The 27,132-nt window shown below is 42.8% G+C and overlaps 1 protein-coding gene across 2 annotated transcripts in view; it reads left to right on the top strand.

The window, feature by feature from the left end:
* The window catches only part of LOC135201580 (ubiquitin carboxyl-terminal hydrolase 1-like), a 117,640-nt gene that overhangs the window by 52,144 nt on the left and 38,364 nt on the right, over positions 1–27,132 (top strand). For both annotated transcript variants that reach the window (XM_064230609.1, XM_064230608.1), the window contains 4 exons: positions 721–952; positions 12,247–12,385; positions 22,310–22,496; positions 22,651–22,877. In XM_064230609.1, coding sequence (XP_064086679.1) covers positions 721–952; positions 12,247–12,385; positions 22,310–22,496; positions 22,651–22,877 — 785 coding nt within the window. The remainder of the gene's footprint in view (positions 1–720; positions 953–12,246; positions 12,386–22,309; positions 22,497–22,650; positions 22,878–27,132) is intronic.

The following is a 27,132-nucleotide window of genomic DNA, read 5'->3' as shown; positions in this document are numbered from 1 at the left end:
GAAACTCTTGAGGCAAGCAGACTCAAAGACAGTATCCATGAAGTCTTCTGCCCTCTCAGGTAGGAACCAAGGTTGTTTATTATTATACCTACAATATATGTTGTTTTCCTGTTTTTTATATTTATATCTATTGAGTATGTAGCTGTCTCTTGCCCTCCTCCAAGGGTGCCAATCAGCTAAGTATATATCTGCCAGGGAAGTTGCATGTACAAAAATGATGTTGTTATAATACAATAAAGTTTTGTACATACTCACCCGGCAGATATAGTATACGATTAATGGCCCGCCCAGCCTCCCCTCAGGAGACAGGTGGAAGAGGAAATCTGATTAGAAAACGGGAATGGTTCCTAGTCCCGCCACCCAGCGGCGGGAGTGGACTGATCACCTGACCTACCTGTCGCGTGTGCCGCGAGTTTTGAATTCTGTCGGGACGTCAGAGACTATAGCGAAGTATATATCTGCCGGGTAAGTATGTACAAAACTATTGTATTATAACAATATTATTTCCCATTATTATCACTATGTATTTTGATAGTATTGCTGTTTTTGTTAGTATTCATAATGATTATATACATTTTCAGACTGCCCAAGGGACAAAAACTGAATATAGTTATATACTCTACATTATAATTACAACTGAAAATAAATAAAGTGTCATGTATAGATATTTTAAGCCACATGCAAAGTTAATAGTAATTTTGTAAATTTTATCTTGGACAGAGTTGTTAACCCAATGTTTGAGGGTAACAGACAGCAAGATGCTCATGAGCTACTGCACTGCCTACTCGATCAACTTTGTCACTTACCGCAGGACTTGCGGGAAGGTAGACCAAATGGTGCCACAAACTCTGATCCAACACCAGTCACACAGGAATCTGATTCTAGTCCAGAACCCAAGAGGTTACGGAGAAGGTCAGAAAGAATACAGGCCATAGAAGAAGATTCTAGTAAGGTAAGCTGATCATTTGAGAATTTCTGCAAGGGTAAGGTTTTAAATTTGGTAGGAAAAACCTATTTTTAAATATCTTAACTTCCCTGGTAGTTACATATATATAGTTTTATCCCGCCGATTCGTCGCACGCACGGCAGAAATTCAAAATTCGCGGCAATCGCCGATAGATGGTCAGGTGATCATACCTATGCTCCCTCTACCCAGGTACTTGGAACCATTCCCATTTGTCCTCAGAAATTCCCTGCTGTCGTTCTAGCAACACGGAAATTCGCTCTACTTTGTTTGGGTTTGCTTTGACTACAAATTGGTGAAGTACCCATGGCTTGGTTTTTTGGCTTTCGCTGATATTGGATTTTCCTTGATTTCTTTTTCACACGTATAAAATAAATTTTGTTGGTTTCTGACTTGGACAGTTTATTTTAACTTGTTTTCTGGATTTTCAAGATGGCTGACTCTGTTGTTAGTATGTGTGTGAAGGGGTGCAAGACCCGGCTTGCAAAAGCTGCTCTTGATCCCCACACAGTATATAAGAAATGCAGAGGGCATGTGTGTACATTGGATAGCAGATGCTGGACGCACGCATGACGCATGCAAGCAGGACGATGCGCATGATTCCCCCACTCATTCGACATGGAAATCGCCAATCCTTTGGAAGAGATCTCAGAAGAGGAGACGCAAGAAACTCTTCATGCGGCGGATCTGAAAAGATTACTTGCGGTATTGGCGGACTTATATCTGAATGATTTTCAGCAGGCTGTACCTCGGAGCCCGCCATCGCAGTTTATGAAGGGTAAACCCCAGAAGTCTTCCTCCTTCAAGAATGAGGTCTCCTCTGCCTTAGCCCAAAAGGCCACGCAGGACTTTAATCGAAATCCCCGATAATTGTTTTTACGATAATCGGGAACCTCGCCAAATGCTCGAGTTCCTGGAATTTCTAACGTTTGTAAGAAGAACTGCTACTGAAGTAAGGATATCTCTCAGTAGACGACCAACCCTGGAATACAGAAGAACAAACGCGAACATCCAGTTTGGCTTGAACTTTCGTCTTTGGGTTTTCTGTTTTCACTATTGAAGCTTTCCTTAGGGGAAGACTTCTCCTTCACTCTCTTGACTAGAGAAGGAAGGATGTAGATTTCCAATCCTTATTCTCATTCCTCTAAGGGACAAGAATTTAGGATGGAAGTCGTTGTACAGAAACCTACAAATACACGACGTATATTACCCTCGAGACATGATTCTGTTAAGCAGTTGAATTGTCCGGAGGGTAGTCGCATACCGTAGTTAATTCTACGGTTTGTGACCGAGACGGCTAGTATCCTAATGGAACTGCAACTTGGGACTGTCTGCATCTTCCCAGGAGTTACCAGTTTTGATTTTAACCTCTTCATTACCGAAAGTTTGTTTGGAGGTAGGTGGGTACCACCATTCAAGTCTACTACACCGCCCCAGGTGCATGAAGGTGGTACGCATAGTACCACCAAAACTCCTCTTTTCAGATAGGGACTTCCAATCATTCTGTAATTTCGGTTTGAAGAATTTGGAGCAAAATAAACAGTATGACACGATGCCAGACGTATGATGAACCCAAAAAAATATTATTACTGCTTCTAGTAGTGTGTAGGTGACAGATGAACTGCGTCTCAACAAAAAATCACAAAACCAAACAAGCGTAAACATGTAATAACTTCTACCCAAGTATAAAACCAGTTGCATCATCATTTACTGTATTTATTTATTTATTCACTTATTACATTTTCCAAAAAAAAGATATGAACACCAGATAAATGAAGGTAAAAATAAAGCCTTATAGTAACTTTATATATAAAAAACCAAACCAGAGAAAAAGCAAAGAAGCTATTTTTTCTGAGGACAAGAAACTTGAAAAATTAGTTTAGATACCCCTGATGCTCCTAAAGTTGGTTTCTGTGATGAAACTAATCTTAGAAAACGTAGAAAAAGACATCGACCAATTTTTTAAAGATATACTATAAAATTTGCGATTTCCATATTTATTGGCGGGCCTTTCGCTTTAGTTTTTGCTTTTTTTTTTGTTATTAAGTGCTTATTTACTGTTCTATTTTGATAATACTTTATGTGCATGTTCCAGGTGGATATACCAACATTCTGTAAGACCGAATTTCTATTCAAGACTGTAGTTTTCTCACCGACCACCAGTGTCCCTTGTACAAGGGACACCGAGTTTCACATTTTTTTTCATAAAATCATTCATATTCCCTGTAGGATGATAAAACTAACAGAGAATATGCGTTATTATAGTGCTAATAATACATGATAATTTCATTAGCCTGTCTTGATTATTGTATTTTTGGCAAATATTTTTACGATCGGCACTCCTCCAAACTGGAGTCACTACTGAGAGATTCAGTTCGGCAGCGAACATAATGTTTACATTCTGCTCACCCACCCGGTAAAGAAGGGGTTAAAGATACTTATGGTATGGTCACGACAACACCACCTCAGTTTTTTGTATTTACCGAAATCCGTTTCGTTTAAATATAATTGCTCGAGCACAATACAGGCGGCCCGCGGTTAACGGCGCAATCACTCAACGGCGAATCGGTTTTACAGCGGTCGTCAAAAATATTCATTAAAAAAATAAGGCATTTTAAAGGTATCTTTACGGCACGAATTTCAGTTAACAGCACCGCTAGCGCCGTTGTCTAACGAGTTCATACATTTGTAGAAATGCCGTTCAGACCATAAAGGTTATGCAAATTATATTAACAAATTTTATGGAGAGTTATTACGTAGGTATTAGGGTAAAATATATGCCTCTGACGCTGTTCTATGCTGAAAATATAGTTACATAAGTGCAAATTTAGCTATGGATGTGTCGATTTATAAATGTTCATGCTTATGTTTAAAATGTGTATGAAAATGTATTACGTGAAAGGCATTTTTATTTCTGTACAGAAATATGATACAAAGGCAGCTTTTGAAACTGCCCTTCACGTTATCAAATACGATGTTTTTTCATGTTCTTTCTTGTAAGCCACCGCCTGCCGCTCTTCCGAAAATATAGATTTAAAAAAAGTGCAAATTAGCGATCGATGTGTTGATTTTATAAATGTTTATGCTTTTATGTTTAAAATGTGTATGAAAATGTATTACGAATAGGGTATTTTTATTTCTGTGCAGAAATATGATAAAAAGGCAGCTTTTGAAACTCCCCTTCAAGTTATCGACTACAATGTTTTTTTCAAGTTCGTTCTTGTATGCCGCCGCCTGCCGCTCTTCCGAAATAATAAGAGTTAAAAAGAGTGCAAATTTAGCGATGGATGTGTCGATTTTTCAAATGTTTATGCTTTTATGTTTAAAATGTGTATGAAAATATAATATGTAAAGGTATTTTCATTTTTGTACAGAAATAAGATACAAATTAAGGCAGCCTTTGTAACTACGCTCCACGTTGTCAGGGGAGGGTTTTTCATGTTCGTTCTTGTCCGCCAGTTCCGAAAAATCCATTGTGTTATCTTATTAATTATGCATCTTTTCCATAAATCCTTTAAAAAGTTATACATTATTTCACTATATCCAAGAATATTGTATGTATTCTCATATTATTGTATTTTAAAATACTATGGCAAACTTAAGCCCGTATTCCGCGGAGCGGCCAATGTTGTGGTTTGAAATCAGCTAATGAATACGAGTTTGTTTCACCATAGCGCAATTCTGAGCAAATGCTCTTGCTTCTAGTTAGCATAAACGAATATCTATATACTTGACTCATATGAGACAAAGTTATTTTTCCTTATACAGCGTGTTTTTAGGTGGAAATATTTATTGAATATGTCTCGTTGTGAATGTGAACTACTATTTTTTTCGTTAACAGATTACGTTGGCGGCATGTTTATTGCGTAAAAAATTATGTGATTCCGTTCGCAATAATCCTTTATATCATCGTAATACAAACTTTACTTTATTTATCTTATATCGGCGTGAAACCAACAGTAAAATGTGTTCTTTCAAGCACAGTAGTTTTGATTAAAATGATTTTATCCCAATTTTATCTACAGTTGTGTGTGATGGCAGACGTTTACTGCAGTTTTATCCTTGTTGCCGATCTACGATAATAGTCATTAGCAGCTTGAACAGTTTTCTCAGCTTCAGTTATAACTAGGTTTAAATTTAACGATATATTTCCCGATTGATCTTTAATCTATATTGATCTCTGATCTATAGCGAATAAAGTTATTACATTAAGATATCTCAGTTCTATTCTATACATAACGCCATTTATAACAAATACGGTAATGTTGCACTGTAGTACTATGATCGAAATACAAGCCAAACAAATGTTATCCAGTTCGGTTGTACTTAGAAAAAAAAAAAAGTCGTTTCTCGTTCGGTTGTTCATGGCTGTACACGTTCACGCAACGGGTATAACGTTAAAACCATACTTTCATCATTCTCTTATGCTGTTATTGAACTTATGTAACTAGAAGATGGATAAAGTTAGGCCATTGTAATTTGATCTCTCATAAAATCGGACTATCGTAAGACTAATGATCGTAACCTGAACACTACAGCTACCTGTACACTGTATAAACTTTATTATATCTTTACATACTCTAGACACCCACATGTACTGTACAGTAAATTCTATAGTACTAACTATACTGCATAAATATAATTTTACTTATTGCGCCGTTGTGGGATTACGGCTCCTTTGACTGGTCTAGAGTTTCGAAAGAAGGTGTGCGGCGGCCGTAGGCTTTAAAATCGCTCAGCGTCGAAAATCGCTTGGCGTCGGTGGCCAGGAACAGAACCCCTGCCGCTAACCGAAGGCCGCCTGTAGATCCCTCTTTTAACGCTCTATTATTCTAGCCGAACGCATTCCTTCGAGGAATGGATTACCTGGCAACTCAGGATAGCGAGTGAGCAAGAACCACTGAGTAGGGGCCTGCAGAAAGACAACCCAGTACCAGCTGGCTCTCAGAAATGCACGGTCGGTTTATGTCTCTTTCCCCTACAATGATTGACTACCGAACCTTTTCTCTGTCCAACAATATCGGACTTAGGTCTCTGATTAACGGGGATTCTCGCATACATGAATGACATCTGCATCCCCTTGAATATTGCAAGAATTTTTAACAGAGATATATATTCTGGACTCTTTCATCTTTGTTTACCGCACGGTAACAGAAGTCTTTACTAGTCTCCCGCTGCATCGCATTGCGATAATGCGGAATGTTTTTCTTCAGACATCTGAGTTTGTCTTCAAAATATCTCATATTCGGAGGGGTGCAATTGTTCATTGTTCACCCCGAATTGACAGATATATACGGAAGACATCGCCTGCTCCCCGACCTGCCAGCTCTACTTCCAAATGATCAGCCCATGAGAAGTAGTACTTCCCTGTGTTTTTCATTACTGGAAACCACCCCGCTTTCATTGCAACTACAACCCCTCACCTTACAGCAATGAAATAGCTGTTAGCGTTTTCAGTCCTTTATAAGCACAGGTTCTGAACCTTGAGAATCCTTCTCTCGATTCGGCTGTGAGGGCAATTGACTTTCGCCTATTGGGCACAGGCCTTAAGAGGATCATCACCTCGTTAAGAGATTCACCACCTTGCCGTCCAGCATCAGACAAACAAATAGACAATTTGTATGGTCTCTCGGCATAACCCTTCAAAAGGCAAAGATCACGTGACTTGCTCGGATGCTTGGACAACTTGCCTCACTGCCGAACGCAGTCAGTAGGCAGCTGTCAGAGCGCCCGATTCAGTTACGGCTTACGCTATGGACTTAGTAGGTTGTTCCAGAACAATCAGTTGAGTTGGTGGGACGACACCAGCAAACTACAAGAAGGCTTCGAACTTCAACAGAAGAACCCCAACCTAGTGTTGTATTCAGACGCATCGGACGTGGGGTGAGGTGCAACACTGGCGAAGGACGAAATCTCGGGTCTATGGGAAGACCATCAGAAGAAATGGCATATAAACGTGAACGAACTGGTGGCCATTCATCTAGCGCTAATACGCTTCCAGGAGGAGGTCCAGAACAAGTTAGTACAGGTAAACGCAGACAACACCACAGCGTTGGCCTACATCAGGAAACAGGGAGGCACTCGTTCGGATTCCCTTTACAAGGCAGCAAATGTGGGCAAAAGCGAACAATATAACTCTGATAACCCACTTCATAGAGGGAGAGAACAATGTCAGAGCGGATCTTCTCAGCAGAGGAAGACAGTTTCTCACGACAGAATGGACCCTACATCACGAGGTGTGCAGCAGGCTTTGGAATCTGTGGGGAGAACCGTCAATAGACCTCTTTGCGACACAGAGAACAAAGAGGTTACGTGTTTACTGCTCTCCAGTCCCAGACCAGGAAGAAGTGGCAGTAGACGCCTTCCTCATGGATTGGGAAGGACTAGACATGTACGCCTTCCCCCCATTCAAGATCCTAGACAGAATCATGAAGAAGTTCAGGGAGTCGAACAATGCCCGCATGACACTGATAGCTCCGTTTTGGCCCATGAGACCCTGGATCACAGAAGTGATGGAGTGGCTAGTAGACACCTAAAGATCGTTACCTTGTCGGAACGATCTACTCAGACAGCCACATATAGAGAGATACCATCAAAATCTCCTCGCTCTCAATCTAACTGCCTTTCGACTATCGAAAAACTGGCAAGAGCGAAGGGCTTTTCGAGGTAAGCTGCAAGAGCAATCGCGAGAGCGAGGAGGACGTCCACAATCAAGGTGTACCAGTCAAAGTGGGACGTGTTCAGGGAATGGTGCAGAATTAACAACATTTCCTCTTCCAGTACCTCTCTAACTCAACTGGCAGATTTTCTGTTACACTTAAGAACCCAAGAGAAACTTGCAGTATCAACCATCAAGGGATACCGCAGCATGCTAGCCTCCGTCTTCTGTCACAGTGACATTGACGTGTCGGGAGACAAGGATCTCTTGGACTTCATAAGGTCCTTTGAGACAGTTAAGAGGAAGGACAACCCAACCCCCTCTTGGAATTTGGATGTAGTCCTGATGTTTTTAACCTCGAGCAGGTTTGGACCTCTCGACAAGGCTTCGTGGAAGGATCTCACTAAGAAGATCCTATTCCTGGTTGCGTTGGCAACAGCCAAGAGGATAGGACAATTGCAAGCCTTTAGCAAAAATGTAGGCTTGAATGGAGAGAATGCAGTTTGCTCGCTGCAACTAGGTTTTCTCGCCAAGAACGAGAATCCTTCTCAGCCATGGCCCAGATTCTTTACCATACCAGGACTCATTTGGTACGACAGGAAAAGGAGAGAGGCCTTTGTCTAGTGAGGGCCCTAAAATTTTATCTGCAGAGGACCAAAAACATGAGAGGACAGGCAGACAACCTCTGGTGCTCGGTGAAGAAACCTTCCTTACCCTTGTCAAAGAATGCACTGGCATTCTTTATCAAGGATTTAATAAGGGAAGCTCACCAGAACTGTGACGAGAAAAGCTTCCCAATCCTCAAAGTCAAAGCACACGAAGTAAGAGCTGTGGCCACTTTGATGGCTTATAGACACAACAAGTCTATGATATCGATTTTGGAACCGACATTCTGGCGAAGCAAGTCAATCTTCGCAGATTGTTACCTAAAAAAGGTAGACCCAATATGAGGATTGTTGTTCCCTGGGTCCGTACGTTGCCTCTGGCGCCGTAGTTGGAGAAGGTACTACTGCCTCTAACCCATAACCTTGTTTATACCCTTGCATCTTCTTGAACTTGATCTCACAGATTGTCTGTGAAGGTTGTTGCAACCTTCCATAGTCTGGGGTGCAAGTCTAAGTTTGGTTTTATGGAGTGTGTTTTTAGTGTGTTAGTGGGTCAGGTGGTCAGCTCATTGTCCATGGCTATGCCATGGACAGCAAGGGTGGTGGTCTAGTCATGTTAAGGTCGAGGACCGTGTGACAGCCCCACAGAGACTTTCTACAGCCCCCTGGGTCTCTCAAGGAATGCAGGCGAATGAGGCAGGAAAACTATAAAGCCAGCTCCCTTATCAGGTAGGAACCAGATTATTGTTACAGCTAATATATAGCGATTAATAATTATACGAATTCCCAACGGTGTTGCTGTTTCCTAACCCACCACCAATGGTGTCAATCAGCTATATATATATATATATATAGTAACTACCAGGGAAGTTAGTTAGTATTTAAAAATGGTATTTTCATTATAAAATAAGTTTTTAAATATACTTACCTGGTAGTTACATATACAGGCAGTCCCCGGGTTACGACGGGGGTTCCGTTCTTAAGACGCATTGTAACCCGAAAATCATCGTAAGCCGGAACGACGTTGTTGAAAACATGTCCACAGGGAAAATTTCACTAATTTGCAATTTTTCTTAGGGCCGTATCTCTAAAATTATCACTAATTTACTTTTTTCATGTGCAACACTGTCTATTCACAAATTACTGTATATTTTCTGTATATTTTCATTAAAATGCAAAAGAGAGAGAGAGAGAGAGAGAGAGAGAGAGAGAGAGAGAGAGAGAGAGAGAGAGCACTAAAACCATTAAATTCGTTGACCATTGTATGGCATTGTTACTTTCCCAGCTCCGAGTGTCACTGGAGTTATGAGGTAGGGAAATTGATACAGAAAAAGACGAAGGGAAGAATTTTCTTTTGAAATTAGTTATCGTATTATTACTACTTCTATTATTATTATTATTATTATTTGAAAATATAATAAACACGTGCATCTAACATAAAAGTTCTCTCATTTCAGTAAGAAAGAGGAATTATCCTTACAAGTGAAATGGAAAGGTCATTTTCATCTCTTTAAAATACGACCATTATGAATTTTGTAATTACAGTTTTATTATTATTATTATTATTATTAAATAACTGAAATTATCAATAAACATTTTACATACTAGTACCATAAAAATTCTTTCATCTCGGTAAGAGAGAGAGAGAGAGAGAGAGATTTATCTCTCTGTTCTTTCAAAAAATACTTATAACGCTTCCAGTGAAAGAGAGGGAGGGAGTTACCACTATGACACATTATTATCTTGTGTGGCAAAAAAGAGAGAGAGAGAGAGAGTTAACCTTAATTAAAAGTGACATGGATAGATTAGTATTGTATTTCTTTAAAATACTATCACATATGAATTTTGTAATTACAGTTGTTGTTATTATTATTATTATTATTATTATTATTATTATTATTATTGATTGATATTTGAAAGTTAAAAACAAATAGTACAAATATATAAAAAATTTAGTCTCTCAGTAAATGAGAGAGAGAGAGAGAGAGAGAGAGAGGAGAGAGAGAGAGAGGAGAGAGAGAGAGAGATAGAGAGAGAGAGAGAGAGAGAGAGAGAGAGGGGAGGAAAATTTCATGAGCACTTGATGGCAACACAGCAGCTCTTCCCCCTCCTGTCACAGAACTTGATATATCTGACAGTTTTAGTACCTGGAGTTAGAGAAAGGTTAGAGAAAGAAGACTGGGATTTCCTTCATTCTTCCATAATTTTTTAAATATATAAGTTAAAACTAAACTTACTATTCACTATGGTATTTCTTTAATGAATTGATATTATTGCTGTATAAATTAATATTAATATTTGAAAATAGTAAATCATTTATTTATCATACAAAAAAACATACATCTTTGTAGTAGAGAGGAGAGAGAAGACGAGAGAGAGAGGGGAGAGAGAGACGGAGGAGAGGAGAAGGAGGGAGGGAGAGGAAGAGGAGAGAGAGATTTTTTAGAATGAGGAGAGAGAGAGAGAGAATTATTATTTTTATTATGTGATATCATTTCAACTTATTAAACTTACTAATACAGTATTAATCAAAATAATATTTTGAAAATTAGTAATCATTTTTGTATTATAAAAATGTATTTAGTCATGAAAATAAACATCAAAATACACTAATTAGTGATTATTTTTGTCAGAAAATACAGAGAGAGAGAGAGAGCGAGAGAGAGAGAGAGAGAGAGAAACTATGGTTTTTATATCCAAGTCTAAGTAGAGTATAAATGGATTCTTTAAGTGAAATAATGTTTCAATGATATTTTGCTGTTTTGTATTAAAGGATATGTATACTGTTTGAGAACGCGTTCCTTATCCTTGACTATGGTTACCATACAGTTTAATAGCGTAAATTAATTTATGCGCCCTCCGCTCAGAAACTAGTTCTGCGTATCGTTAAAAAGCATAAAAAACCATCGTAACCTTGGAATTTGCATTGTAATCTAACCAGAAACTTAGTTTTGTACTGTTATAAACTTTGCGCATCACAAGCTAGTATTCATTCGCTGGGAAACTAGTTCCACATATGAGGCGTCACTAAAAAAATCCGAAAAATACGACATAAAAAGTGTCGAAAATCATCATAACCTCAAAATTTTTGTTGTAATCTAACCAGAAACTTATTTTTATTAATATACTGTGCTAAACTATAAAGGATTTTTATCATAGTATGCATTTTTTAAAAGCATCGTTAACTCGGAGCGTCGGAAGCGTCAGCGTCGTAACCTCAGAACAAACATCATAACCCAGGGCGGATTTTTCAATGAATATTTAAGAAAAAGTGTCGTAACCTCGGAATGTCGTAACCCAAAGCCGTCGTAACCCGGGGACTGCCTGTATAAAAGGTCCCTCCCTCCTCCCCTCTGAGAACAGGGGCATGGAATTTCTGAGGACAAATGGGAATGCTTCCAAGTACCTGGGTAGAGGGAGCACAGGTATGATCACCTGACCATCTATCGGCGATTGCCGCGAATTTTAAATTTCTGCCGTGCGACGCGACGAACCGGCGGGATAAAGCTATATATATGTAACTACTAGGTAAGTATATTTAAAAACTTATTTTATAATGAAAATACCATTTTTGGTAGCTGCTGTGGTTCCTCTAACCCACCCTCTTTCCCTGAAGAAAAGGCATGGGACGGGGATGAACATTTATCTTGCACAGGCTTGGTATGTATTGAAGATGGCTTCTGACTTATGTTGTTGTCACATCTGTGCAAGTAAGACATAGAGTCCAGGTAATCGTTGTGAAATAGGACTAGAGTCCTCCTGTCTGAGTTCTTCATTTTCTATCACTGCCAGCAAGCACTATGCTGGCAGAGATCAACTATAAGAGAATTCTTTGTAATTGGGTTGGTCTATTTTATGAAACCCTTGGAGGACCATGAGAGTGTAACTCCTTTGAGGACTCGCAGCAGCTACCATAAATAGGTTTTTCCTTCGTCAAAACCTGATTTGTAATACTATATTTTTATTTCAATTGACCTAGTGGCAAGCATTTGTGATGAACAGTTTACTATATTTTGCAGGCTGTTGATGTTGTAGGGTCCAAATTTATTGGTCGCATGTGCCTTGAAACTTGCTGTTATGAATGTGAGAAAGTAACGGGGAGGGAAGAAAGCTTTCTTGAAGTGTGTGTACCTGTTAAAACCAAAGCCGATTTTGATGGTAAGTGTCATTTTTTTTTTTTATTATTCAAGGATTTATTACATTAAATTGTCACACATTGAAAAATACCTGAATATGTTTTTAACATTTGAATTTACGTTTACTTTCATGTTCTTGCTTTGGTGTGTAAAATGAAAACTGCATGTTGTCAGAGTATCTATGAAAATTCAGTACATGTACTAAAAAGTATATGATTAAATTACGTATATATCATGGTTTGGGTAGGTGATTTGAAACAGTATAGTATAAACATTCCAAGCTTTAGAGAGCCTTTAAATGGCTACAATGCTCATGTGGCCTAAGTACTGTATTCTTGGCTTTTGAAGGTCAAATACAAAACATGTTTTTGAAAGATTGTCTGCATGTTGTGTAAGTTCATCGTGTAGACCTTAATTCCTTCTATGACATTTGTTAAATAGGTAGTGTATCCATTCAGTCAAGAATGAAACCAATACTATAAGAGAGGGTTCAGGTAACAAGTCCTGATCCTAGGACATACAGACTGTCCCAAAGCTTGGCCCAAGGTGTCTTCAGACTCATTCTGCTTGCTTACGTATGGGCCAGTGATGAGAGTGGCTGGCCTCAGCTGGATGATGGCAAGTCAAAAAATTTATTTTTCTAGCTTATTATCTGTAAAGAGTCTTAATTGCGCAAAAAAAATATATCGATACACACAATAATAATTATTGCTGTCTCAGTGAATACTAGAAAATAGTATGTTACTTCCTTTTAGTGTCCTTACAGCATTCCTATTATTCCCAAGTAACAAAACAATTATAATTGTCTCACTGAGCATTAATAAACATCGTTAATACCATTACCATTCTATTATATAGATGTCAAATAGATTGAAAATGACAAAGGTTTTATTACCATTTTGTCCCTATTACCATTAGGGGTTATACACCACCTTCTTTGGTCCTTGCAAGGGAAACTCCTAAAGCCGCCTTCAAAGCAGCCCCATGACAGTTGAAAGATAGTTGACCTCCATTCATAACCTGACAGCTACAAGAACATTAAGTATTTTGAATTTTTCAGTGCCTTGATATTTTGAATACAAAATCATTTTTCCCTTAAAAGCTTTGAGACACGTGTGTGAATTATAATGCATAAAGATGAGACAAAAAATAGAGTAAGAGTAATATTAATTAAGAGTACTGTAACATGCACACATGAGGAGCATAGTACTGTATGCTGCAAAAATGCTGCAAAAATGTGGAAACTATTAAAAATATTCTAGTAATTTTGAAAAGATGTTACAATAGAATGCTGGGATGCATGTCCAGAGGCGGTGAAATTTTATAGTGAATGAGAAAATGATAGAGATATGATGTCTCAAACAGCTAAGAAATGGACTGAGACCTCAAACATTTGGGTAGTTTAGACAGAAGTGAAAAGGAATAAGGAACAGTCAATCAGAAACCAGCAAATGAAGACATGTAAGAAGGCCCAGGTAATCATGGAAAAGGGAATAGGTAGACCCCTAAACCTGATGAGGGTTTAGAGTTAGGACAGACAGCAATGGACAGAGGGGAGTAAGGAGAACTCATTTAATGTTGGTGTAAAAGGTTTGTGGTGATAATGATGATGAAAAATCACAATGAACTTGGGATTTGAGGACATTTACCTCAGCCAACTCAATAAATTTCTGCCTATTTCTCTCCACACGGAGACTGTAAATACAGGGGGCTTCATTGACTCCATAGACCAACCGGATGCATACTTCCTTGTCCCCAACCAAAGAGCGTATTTTTTGCACCCTGCATTGGTTGAGGGATTGCCAAGGTCTGCTGAAGTGAGCTGCTCATGTTGTATCTTTGGACGCAATTACTCTCATTAGTTACCATTCTTAAAGAGTCACTGCTTGATACACCTTGTACACACCTAGACCACTTCGATAAATATTTGTAAGGAAATATGCCTCTAAATTTCTTTATTAGAAAGAAAATCCCCACTTTTGAAAATATTTCATTATAGTTATGGAAAATATTGGAATTATATTAAACAAAGAGTCATTTCATAAGTTTGGGAAAAACTTGTGTTTAAGCATAGCAAAGGAAAGTTAATAAAAAAATGCAAACACATGATGTAAAACTAAGATATTTTCTTAGAAAATGAAGATAAAGAGTTTTACATAAAAGGGCACATGTTTGAAATATTATGTCTTAACAGTTGTCACATGTTTCTCTAATTTTATGTGAAATTAAGTTGCTACATACAGTGGAAATGATATGAAAATACATCATTGTTCCGATACGTAATACAAACCATCGGTCCTTTAACAATAGGAAGTAGCTAGTGGCAGCTGGGACAGTCGTAAGCTTCGAACAAGGGGAGAACGGTAGTTAACTGCTTGTCCGATCGTGCGCGTGCCCACGCGCCTGAGAGGTGAAGAATCACTTTTGCTTTCGGCCGCGGGTGTGAAGGACGTGTTCGTCATCGCTCTCTGCCCGCTTCATCGTCGTATGCTTTGTTTATATTGTGTTTTCTACTAATGGTTTGTTTGACTTGAAAATGAAACTGTAAGTACACTGTTTTCATTTTCATTACATAATTATGAGCCAACATGGAGCTATCGCCGTAGATGCGGCGATTTCCGCTCTTTTCATGAAATTGATACCCTTGAATTATGTCTCAATGCCGAGGGCAGACGCGCTCGCGCGGAGTCATGTATTTTGGGCGAAAGTGTGTAATTGAAAAATGTAAGTACTCTTTTCATTATATTTTTGCCCTGTGCGTTCGTTGCCGAGAGCGTGATTGCGCTCGGCACGAGCCTCTTATTTTGTATGAATAGAATGCAATGAAAGTAGATTCGCAATGCAGTATTCTTTTCACTTTTCATTTTCATTTATTTATTTGCATCAAATTTAATTTTGGATCAATTTCCGCTCTTACCCGGGAATTGATCCTTACGATTTATTTTCTGTGAATTGATCCTTACGATTTATTTTCTGTGAAATCGCAAGTGCAGTATTGTGTTTCATTTTCATATAAATTTTATGATAGCATCATATTATTATAGATCAAGTTTCCGCTCTTACCCGGGAATTGATCTTTTCCCCTTTAAGTTCTATGAAGTGAATCGCAAGGGCAGTATTCTGTTTCATTTTCATATTACTTTTCACTGCTGTGCGGGGGTAGGGGAAGCGAAGGTCTGCCAGGAAGTCGTCGGAAAGCTCTCCCGTGACTCCCTTGGTATCCGATTCTTCGTCTTCTTTCCTGCTCCCCGCTCAGCTTCCTCGTTGTATTTTGTATTTGGGGTCTTCCTTGCGTTCGTGGTGGGGCATGTCTCCCCCCCGTGCGTGAGGGAACCCCTCTTACTAATCTGTCTGTGCTACCGCAGGTGCTACATCCGTGGGAGACGACCTTGGACAGGTATGGACCACTGCGGCGGCAGGGCGTGCCTAGCATCCACGGGCTGCTGCAGCGTCTAGCGAGGTCTGGGGTGGTGACCTTGGAGCGGTCTCCACTACTACCTCCACGGCCGCTTATGCTGCTTCCCCCCGCTGGTCTACACTCCCCATGCTGTGTCGGTGACGCCGTCTGCCGCTACTAGGGCCGGTCGCCGCTGTACCGAGGGGGGGTATGCCGCCGCCGCCTGTGTTCTTCGTGTTACCTGCCCCAGACTTCCGCTGTTCCAGCAGCTCTCCCCTGGACCGGCCGCCAATACCCAGGTTCCCGCTGGCTGCCGATGATTCTACGAGGCGATGGCTGGGCCTGCCGTACCTGCCGCTAATGTGGTTCCCGCTACTGGCTTGGCTGTCCCTTCTGTGTTTACCGCTGCCGCTGTTCCTGCCGCTCCTGAGCTTGTTGCTGTTCCTGTCGCTCCTGGTTCCTGCGCCTGTCCATGCTGGTCCTGCCCACGGTGTATCTTCCCCAGTCCCAGGTCCTTCCGGACAGGTGCAGTCGGGCCGTGTTGCTTCGGCAATAGCCCCGACTCCGGCCTGGACGGAGGACCTGACGACTGTCCTGCGTGAGCTGATGAGGAAGAAGAGAAGAAGAGGAAGGTGTCATCTTCGTCTTCATCGTCTGCTGCTGCCCCTTCCCCTTCGACTTCTAAGGCCCATAAGCTGAAGAAGAAGAAGGCTGCATCCCCCCCTAAGAAGTCTCCTTTGGGAACTTCTAAGGGCCCGTCCCACCCCGGTGGGACGGGGGGGTCCTTCTGCTGGTCCTCCTGCTCCTTCGGGAGCGGGACCCGTCTCCCCTTCCGTAAGGAAGAGATAGACGGGGACCAGAGGAATACCGGTTAGCACTGGTACTTCCTCGCCTGGTGCTAGCGGCGATGCTGCTACCCAGGTTCCGGCTCGGTCTCTCGTTCGCGAGAGATCCCGAGTGTACGCTCTCCCTCGGGAGACCGTGCAGCCAGAGTTCGCTCGGCGCCAAGACGCGGCACGGAGCAGAAGGCTGGTGAGAGCCGCTCAGGTGACTCTCGCCAGGCCAGCGGCCGCTCTTGCAGCGTCCAGCTGGTAACCTGGGTTTCCCCCCTAAGAAGGCTCCTTCGGGAACTTCTAAGGGCTCGTTCCACTCCCGTGGGACGGGGGGGACTTCTGTGCTGCCGGTCCTCCTTCGCCTTTCGGTAACAGGCCCTCTCCCCCTTTCCGCAAGGAAGAAGAAGACTGGGACCAGAGGCGTACTGACTACCACCGGTACTTCCTCGCCTGGTGTTTGCGGCGCTGCCGTTACGCCAGGTTCCAGCTCGGTCTCTCGTTCGCGAGAACTTCTGAGTATACGATCTCCCGCGGGAGAGCGTATAGCCAAATTTTGGCGCCAGAGTTCGCTCGGCGCCAAGTACGTGGCACGGAGCAGAAGCTGGTGAGAGCCGCTCATGTGACTCTCGCCAGACCAGCGGCCGCTCTCGCAGCGACCAGCTGGTAACCCTGGTAGACGTGACTGTCTGACCAGCCACGGGCTGAGGCTGGGAAGAGGTTCCCCCCCTCTTGATCGTTGGTGCCAGCCTCGGCTAGTACCAGCGGTATGACGCGCCGCGAGGACACGCACCAGTCTCACTGCGACAGTGGTCTCTGCAGGTCTCCTGACCGCCGCTCCCACAGGGACCGGGTGGATAGGGGGACCAGCAGCACTCCTCTGCACACGAGATCGGGGCCACTGTTCTCGGTCCAGCAGTTTCCTGGGAAACGGCTCGACTAGGCCTGCAAGTTGACGATCGCCTGCAGCCCTCCAAGCCCGCTGGTTCTGCCAGCGAGTGAAAGAGGAGCGTCATGTCTTCCTCTCCCGTGCCTGCAATTCCTCGGTTTGCACCAGGAAGAGCGAGGCACAGCGGGGTGATCGTGAGGGGTATACCCCGCACGATCCCGTCACGACGCCGGACGTACGCGCAAGTGGCAGGAGGAGATCGAGAGAGGTCTATCGCAGTTCCTCCTCCTTAAGGGTGAGGTTCTCGGAATGCTCTTGTTCGAGGGGCTTGACGGTCCTACTCTGCAAGATGCTATGACTTCCGAGATCCAGAGGAACTTTGTCGAGGTTATGGCGCTGATTCGTCAGCGCAACGACCTCGGGGAAGGATCGCCGCTCCCACCAGCAGAGCCCACGTCTCGGCTCGAGTCGTTTTGGGGCCCGAGAGGGAACCCAAACCGACAGTGGGTCTGCCGCGATAGGAGCTTGCCGATTCTGTCTTGAACCAGAGTCTCTCGTCTCCGGATAAGAAGGCTCTCTCAGATCTGGCCGGTAGAACAAGCTACTTCCACCTCCTCTACTGCGACAGCGGCGTTTCTACGTGTCTTCGGACACAGTATTTAAATACTCCTTCGGTCCTCCTGAGAGGTTTCGACCTCGACGAGGACTGGAATGAGTCGGAGGACGGTATCAGCTCTCCCCTGTCAGGTGTCGATCAGCCCCACCCAGACGACGTTCACAGTGGCGGCAGACCCTTACCTACAGTGCGAGTTCGTAACCCTCCTCGGGAAAACGTTTTCTCCAGACGATGGCTGCTCCTATTCTTCTCCAACTGCTAGTTCCACTGGGAAGGCGAGCGAGTATCCAATTCCTCCCCCATTCCCTCTTTCCTTACGGCTACGAGGGAAATGGGAGGGATCCTACAGAGATTTCTCTGTAGGATCCCACGTTGGGGACTGCGCTACCCGAGAGGACCACCAGCCGATATCGTTTGACGAATTCGGTGGGGGTTTCGCAGAGTGCTTAGAATTCTACGGAATTTCTAGCGCATTCAGTGTTCGAGTTTTTTACGACCTCCAAACACTTAGGCGAGACCACGGTCCAAAGTGAGCGAGACGAGAATCCCTGATAATTGTTACACGATAATCGGGAACCTCGCCTATGCTCGAATTCCTGGAATTTCTAGCATTGGGAAGAAGACTGCTGCTGAAAAAGAGTATCTCACAGTAGGCGACCAACCTGGAATAGAGAAGAACGGGTGGGAACATCCAGTTTGGCTTGAACTATCGTCTTCGTTATTCTGTTCACCATTGAAGCTTTCCTTCGAGGAAGACTTCTCCTTCACTCTCTTTAATAGAGATCGAAGGTGGTCGATCTCCAATCCTTATTTTGTTTTCTTGAAGGAAAAGAATTTAGGATGGAGATCGTTGTTCAGAATCCTACAAATATACTACATATATTAACCTCGCGACATGATTCTGCTAAGCAGTTGAATTGTCCGAGGGGTAGGCGCATATCCTAGTTACTCTACGGATTGCGACTTAGACGAGGAATATTCTAATTGAACTGCAACTCGGGGTTGCCTGCAACCTCCCAGGAGTTTCCAGTTTCAATTTTATTACTTATGGTTTTGTCACGACAACACCATTTCAACTTTTGTATTTGCTGAAATTCGTTTCGCCTAAATATAATTGCTCGAGCATATCTTTTATGCTCGGTGGTTCTAGCCGAACGCATTCTTTCGTGGAATAATGGATTACCTGGCAACTCAGGATGACGAGTCAGCGAGAGCTCAGGCTCAGCTACTGCGTATTGAACTGCCTGATAGGCAGCTCAGTATCAGCTGGGCCTCCGAGATGCACGGTCAGTTGTGTCTCTCTCTCCCCTGCTTTGATTAACTACCGAACCGTATCTCTACCCAACAATCATGGACTTAGGTCTCTGATTAATGGGGATTCTCGCAATAATGAAGGACCATCTACTGCTGTGACGCTTGATTCCATTGCCTTCGACATTGCGAGAATTTTCAACAGAGATATCTCTTGAACTCTTTCATCTTTCTGTTTACCGCAGGTAACAGAAGTCTGTACTAGTCTCCCGCTGCATCGCACTGCGATAATGCGAATGATTTTGCAGACATCTGAGTTTGTCTTCAAAATATCTCGTATTCGTAGGTGTGCAATTGTTCATTGTTCACCCCGAATTAACAGATGTGTCAGAAGACATCGCCTACTCTCCGACCTGTCAGCTCTACTTCCAAATGTTCAGCCCATGAGAAGCAGTTCTTCAGGCGGCTCTCCCCTGTGTTTCCATTACTGAAAAGTGCCCCGCTTTCATTGCAACGATGTCTCACCGGACAGCAATGAAATAGCGGTTAGCGTTTTCAGTCATTTGTAAGCACAGGTTCTGAATCTTGAGAATCCTTCTCTCGATTCGTCTGTGAAGACGTAGGTTACATTCAATGTCTACCTTCGTCTTCAACGTCACATAGTGTTGTTTCTCCTTAGCTGAGATTCAACAACTATGAGAATGTCTTGCCTTCAGGGACCTCGGTCTCTAGAAGGCAATTGACTTTCGCCTGTTGGGCACATGCCTTAAGAGAATAATCACCTCACCGTCCGGCATCGGTGACAAACAAATACACTTATTTGTTTGGTCTCTCGGCATAACCCTTTAAAGGGCGAAAGTCACGTGACTTACTCGGATGCTTGGACAACTTGCCTTACTACCGAACCAGTCAGTCGGCAGCTGTCAGAGCGCCCGAGTCAGTTACGAACTATGCTGTGGACTTAGTTCGGTGGTTCCGATCAACCATTACTTCGTCCTAATAGCTTGTCCCAGTACCCATACCATCGACACCCACCATCGAGTGGCGGTGTCCCTATCCACTACCGAGAAGAACTTCGCTGCATGGGGATAGGAGGTGCGAGACACTTCGCTGCAGACGGATAGATCAGTATGGGTACTGGACATCACCGAAGTCAAGAAGAGGGATAGGTCATGCGACTATTCCTTTCTTTTCCTCTGAGGGAACTGCATGACTTTTCCTGTGAAGTCAAGCATCCAGGGGATGGGGATCCGTGACGCTCGATTTCGTACCGAACTTCGTAGCGAAGACTCGGAACCCTTCGGTCCCTGACGATCGGTTCGAGTCATTCACAATCCCCTTCCTAATGGACTTCACCGCCTTCGATGCGAAGGAGATGCTGCTTTGTCCGCAAGAACTTCTCCGTGGCGCAGATACTGAAGGCAGGGGTCTGGTCCAACCAGACCACATGCACCTCCTTCTACCTTCGGGATATTGCCCACAGGTCCTTGGATCTTTTTCCTTGGGACCCGTGGTGGCTGCTCAACACGTTGTGTAGCAAACCCAGACCCTCGCAGGCTGAACAGCATCGAGTCCTGGTGTGACTGTAAGAATGGATGAGTGAATGAGTGTGACTGGCTCCTCTTCCCATCTTTTTCTCTCCTCTACCTCTGGGTAGAGGGATACGGTCGTCACCCTGCTGGGTAAGAACGAGATGCAGGTGAGCTACTCAATATCCACCACTTCTTCCAACAAGGGGGAGGAAGTGGATGCCAACTTGAGACAAACCCATAATTTTATGATTGTCTCTTGCAAACAGGAACAAGTTCTTGCTTGCTGGTACGAAGAGATACGCTTGCCTCTCTCTTAGTACTTGGCCAGAGGTCTGACCATTGATCCTGCGGTGCACACCCCGATCAATCGGACAGAGGCTTGGATCCCTCCCTCGCTCTTACGACCAGGGAGGCATTCCAGGGTTGGACGAACACCAGTCTGTTCACAAAAAAGACTCAGATTCCTCCCACCAAGAAGTGAGTCTTCCTATTGTTAAAGGACCGAGGTTTGTATTACATATCGGAACAAATGACAATTTGTCGAAAATTGCATTTTTCCTAACTATACAAACCTGAGGTCCTTTACATATAGTCCCACCTCATGCCACCCCTCACTCTGCAACTTTTTGCATGGGCCTAAAGCAAAAGTGATTCTTCACCTCTCAGGCGCGCGGGCGCGCGCACGATCGGACAAGCAGTTAACTACCATTCTCCCCTTGTTCGAAGCTTACGACCGTCCCAGCTGCTGCTAGCTACTTCCTATTGTTAAAGGACCTCAGGTTTGTATAGTTAGGAAAAATGCAATTTTTGACAAATTGTCATTTTGTGAATATTTCTCAGTGAAAAATTCTGCGAATAGGCAAATTTCCCGCAAATACTGGGTTTATATGGTCCATAGAAAAACCCGCGAATAGGTGATTGCAAATCGTGAGTCCACGAATAGCAGGAGTCAACTGTAATAGAAAAAACATTCATTGTGAGCAAACTCCAGTACATGTACACAATATGTATAATAAATAACAAAAAGTGAAGCCAGAAAGTTAAACCCAGATTTGCATGGCAATTTGAAGAACAGATTTGAGTAGTATTCCGAAGAGAAAAGGGCCTCTGTTTATAGGGGTAGAACCTAAAGGTCAGGGAAGAAGTGGCAGCTACTTATAGACCAAAGACAATAGCCAGTCTCTTCATAAATTTGTCTCACTATAGGCATGTGCAATGGGAGCTTTGAAATGTTGTGCTTCATGCTCCAGGATAGGCTCCACATAGTTGAAACTATTTATGATAAATGCTTTTGTTAAAAAACTTGTTTTATTGTAAAAATGTTTTTATTACGCTAATTTTGCATCAAGAAACAGTTCTGTATATTAAACAATATTATATTTAAAAAAGTGTATCTCCCAGTCATTACAAAGACAAATTCTCTTCCAACAGAGGATGAGAATGTCAGCGAGACTCAGGTGTTCATGTCAGCATTATGCGAAGAGGAATGCTTACGTGACAATAATAAATATTGGTGTGATCACTGTTTTCATCACAATGAAGCGCGTCGTTCCGTCCACTTTTCTCAATTACCACATCATCTTGTTATTCACGTGAAGAGGTTCAGTGCTTATCATAGGTGAGCTTTTGCAGTGTTCAAACCATGTGCTATAGTATTGCATTCTTGATTTCTTTTTGTTTTTACTTCAAAATCAAATTTTTTTTATCCTCATAAACTTTTTACCTAATCTTAAATACTTCATGATGAGCATTCATTATCATTTATTTTTCAGAAATATGTTCACTGCAAAATGCAGTGAAGCAATGCCTGCTCCTCTAGAACTACCATGCTTTTGCCGTGCATGTCTGTCAGAGCAGGTTCGGAAGCAGGCACTCATGGAGCTAGAGAAGGAAAGCAGAACGACCAAACCAAATACAAATAGTAAATCTGATGTCTCTGGACATCTGCCATACCATCTGACAGCTGTTGTGTGTCATTTGGGAGCTACCTTATCATCAGGTATGTAGTAGCTATGTTGTGCTGGTGTAGGTAAAATCTGGAGATAGAGCTGAAAAATGTTGATAAATTTAACTATATTTAGCAGTTTACTCCTCCAGAGGAGTCTAGTGCCATCAGTGCACCTCACAGCTGCAGCTCTTTTCATTCCTTTTACTCTACCCCCATTCATATTCTCTTTCTTCCATCTTTCTATCCACCCTGCTAACAATTGTTTCATAGTAGAGTTGTGAGGTTTTCCTCCTGTTACACCTTTCAAACCTTTTACTCTCATTTTCCCTTTCAGCTCTGAATGATGTCTTAGGCATCAGTGCCTGGCCTTTGGCTTCAATTCTGTATTCTTTCCTGTAGCAGTGCATTCATCATTGTATGCTTCAGTATTCTTGCTTTTTTTTTGCTTGTGCATTGAATAGATACTTGCACTGCCAAACTTTGCCCATATTTGAAAAATATATTTCAATTGCAATTTTAAGAAAACCAGTAATATCATGGGGACATGTTTTGACCGAACACTGACCCCCCCCCCCCCCCCCATGCTTATCTCTCTCCTCATCTCTCTCTCTCTCTCTCTCTCTCTCTCTCTCTCTCTCTCTCTCTCTCTCTCTCTCTCTGCAACCCATATTTGTTCATATACGGAACAAACCTTCAGTCTTAACATTAGGATTTACTAGAGCCAAGCTGGAAATTGGTAGAATTAAAATTACACTTGTGAGATCCAGGGACTATTGGCATCTATACCAGGTCATGGGGCATGTATACCCAGAATGCCCACGGCGACCTGTGACCCATCAGTTATTTTCCTACCGCCTTTAAGATAAGACGTGTTTACTGTCTATGGATTGTTAAAGCAGGTTCTTTTCAGTTTGCCCATTTTTTTATCCATTTCATTTTTCATTTTCCATTTTTTATTACTTTTTCTTTCTCCGAGTGGTGGGCTCAGTGTGAGTGTGATCGGTAAGAGTGTATAAGTGGTATGATGGAGATTTTCGCCTCAACATCGGGATCATCTGCCGTTTCGAAGAGGAGACAAAGGATATGCCCAGGAGTCAGTGGCTTTCCATGTTCTAGATTTCTAACTTCGGTGTCGACGGATCCTCATCCAACGTGTAGTAGGTGCAGGGAAAACGTATGTACGATTACTAATCCATGTTCTGTTTGTCGCGGTTGGTCAGTGGGAACAGTGGAAAAAAGTTCTATGAGAAAAAGGCCAAGGCCATACAAACAAAAGGAAGGTGGTGGGAGTCATCTTTGGATGACCACCAAACCTTACCAGCTTCTTTTGTATCGGCAATAAAACCAGGCTGCTCCATATTTTTTGTACATGGAAACTTAACCCCAGCAGATATATTACTTAAGCTATAGGACCTCCATCGTCCCCGGACCAGAAATTTGAATTTCGCGGCACAAACGCTGCAGGTAGGTCAGGTGATCTACCGCCCCTGCCGCTGGGTGGCAGGAATAGGAACGATTACCGTTCTAGAACCAGATTTTCTCTGTCGCGGTAGTGTCAACATACGTTGTTGCTACCTCCTGTCTTTTGCAGGGAAGTACTGGGTCTTTGGTTTGGCATACGCTTTTATTAACTTTTTAATGAATTTGGCTTCGAAATTTCGAAGAATATATTACGTGAAACTACCGAATTTTTCGGTAGACACATATATTTTGCAATAAGGGAAATATTGATTTTTTTTTTCACTAATACGTGTATAAGTGTTAGAACTGATGAGGGAAATATAAGATCTAACTTCCTACTTTAGGAAGTCAGAAAGCATATAAACTAGATACGCTTCCTTAGAAGCTTTAAGAGTCTCTACTAACGAGCAGTTAGAGTAATTTGACAATTCTGTAGTTGTGCAAGTCCCTCAATCACCTTCTTACTCCACAGAATCTACAAATTCATATGTGCAAAATTGAAGATAAATGGATGGAGCTCAAAAGGCGAGCTCTAAAAAGGTAAGAAGTGAATATAGTTGTTCCCAGTGCAGTGGAGGGTGCGTCGATTGGCTCCCGTAGCGCTTCCAGGCCTAGACCTCTTCCAAACTCCCAGACCCAGTGGAGGAGGAAAGTCGACAGCCGCAGGAAGGTTAGGGAGAACCCCCACCCCACCGTCAGGCGTCCCCTCGGCAGGTTCTGTAGAACGTCCCAGACTGCCAAGGATAGCCATTGATAAGGCATCCTTAAAAAAGTGCGTCTCTTCATCTTACATCCGAAGAATGTATGTTTGGAGTTTTGATGATCTAGCGCGTTCTCTGAAAACTAAGAGAACACTGAGCAAGAGCCAGCCGCTGCCAGGAAGCCGCGTTCCAGCAAGCTAGCCCCCCAGATGCTGAAGCCTTGCCGAGGATGGGGGGCTTAGGGTTCAGCAGCTGGGCCCTGATGCCTGGTGGGAACTACTTTCTCGCTGGGCCTTGGTGCCCAGCTGTTGATCCAACTAAATAAGTCAGCTCTTTTTCTTTTACGAAAACTTTTCATCCTTCTGCGTTCCTCCCCCTATAAGAATGCAGATTTTATGTTGATGACTTTTGGATGGTTTTGGACATGATTTGGACTTACTCATTGGATTTGGTGGGAGGGTGAGGATGGTTGGCATGCCACCTTACCCGTAGAACTCGAGTACCTAACGTGGTCGAGCGAGGGGAAAGTTTATATGTCAAACCCTGCTCTTAGTGCTGGGTCTGATCTCGACGGACATCATGACGCCTTAAGCACTGAGGTGGGTGTATATCTGGGTGGTACCCCTAGGGCAGCCATGTATGGGATAACACTGTCCTCTAAATGTGGCTCCATGGGTGGGTGGGGGGCTACCTGGACGAATCATAAATCCTTCGTCTTATGGCGACAATTACTTAGATCTTGGTTGTTGACGACTTAGGCAAGGATAAGGACAAGGAAAAACCTGGTATCCTCCATGTAACTTTGGAGGCCTTTTTCAAATGAGCTCCTTGTTACAAACATTCTGCACGTGAAACCAGTCCCTTTAGACTGGAATTATGACACGATATATAATGAATTTTGTAAATTTGGGAACATCAAAGAATTAAGAAATAAACTTGGCAATAATTATAGTTTTTTGAATTCTGGATAGTTTTCAACTCTGAATCGGAAGCTCACAGAGCCTTTAGAGAATTTAGGTCAGATTCTATGATGTTGGACTTGTAGAGGCAGAAGAGGTCCCTAGAAATCTTGACATTTATAAACCACCAAATGAAATAAAAAGATCCTAATAGAATAAGTAAAATCTCCCAGATCTCCAGACCCAGCTAAGTGGTTAATTATCTCAACGCATGGTGAGAGAGGCAACCTCTTCAAGGTGAAAAGGTTGAAAAGGTAAGCCAGAAGATCGGCAATGTTGGGAGCCCAGAAGTAACTCGCTTTGGGCGTAATAGTTTTTTAGTTCATACCAAGACCAATGTTCAGTCGGTAATGCTACTAAATTTGAAGCTTGATCCTGAGGGTATGGTAAAAGAGGTAAAACCTCACTATAATTTTAGTTACGCGAAGGTGTTATCTTTAATGAAGATTTACATGAAATGGATGAGGAGGAAATTTTGGATAGTGTCCAGACGTGGTTTGGATGTTTTTAAAGTGCCCCGCTCATCGATGCTTATTTTAACATTTATAAATTCTTATAAATTCTTTCCTGCCATCTGAAATTATTCTTGACAGTGAAATCTTGAAAGTTCGTCCTTATAGACCAGAGTGCTCCAGTGCTTTAAATGTTTTGGTTTTGGACACTCCTCTAATGTTTGTACCAGAAATAAACTCTGTGAATCGTGTGGCCAGCCTGAGCACGAGGAATGTTCTGGACCGGTAATGTGCATAAACTGTAAGGGGTGAACATCGAGCCCGTGATAAGAAATGTAGTGAATTCAAAAAAGAACAAGAGGCATTACTAAAATCTATTGTGAACATATCAGTGTGGGACAGGCCAAAAAGCTGTTGGGCAGGAAATCCTATTTGGGATGCCTTGAAGCACAAACAATTGAGGTATGCTTCTTCCTAGTGCCCCTTCGGAATGCTCCCCGGTTGCCCCAAGGTGGGGTTTTCCACACCCCCTCTAAAAAGTGACACCCTTGCCCCCTCTGTTGGGGTTTCCCGGGCCCCACTGGTGGGGCCTCCATGGCTGGTGGGGCTCGCGTTGGCCCCCCCAGGTGGGGCTCCCCGGTGCCCCTCATGGTGGGGATTTCCTGGTGGGGTCCCATGTGTCCAGAGACTCTGGTTAAGCCAGGGGACCCTGTTGATTCTAGGGTTCAAACCA

This window comes from Macrobrachium nipponense, chromosome 28, assembly GCF_015104395.2.
Source record: "Macrobrachium nipponense isolate FS-2020 chromosome 28, ASM1510439v2, whole genome shotgun sequence".
Taxonomy (NCBI): domain Eukaryota; kingdom Metazoa; phylum Arthropoda; class Malacostraca; order Decapoda; family Palaemonidae; genus Macrobrachium; species Macrobrachium nipponense.
The sequence above is the reverse complement of the archived record's forward strand: the minus strand, read 5'-3'. Positions and strand labels throughout refer to the sequence as shown.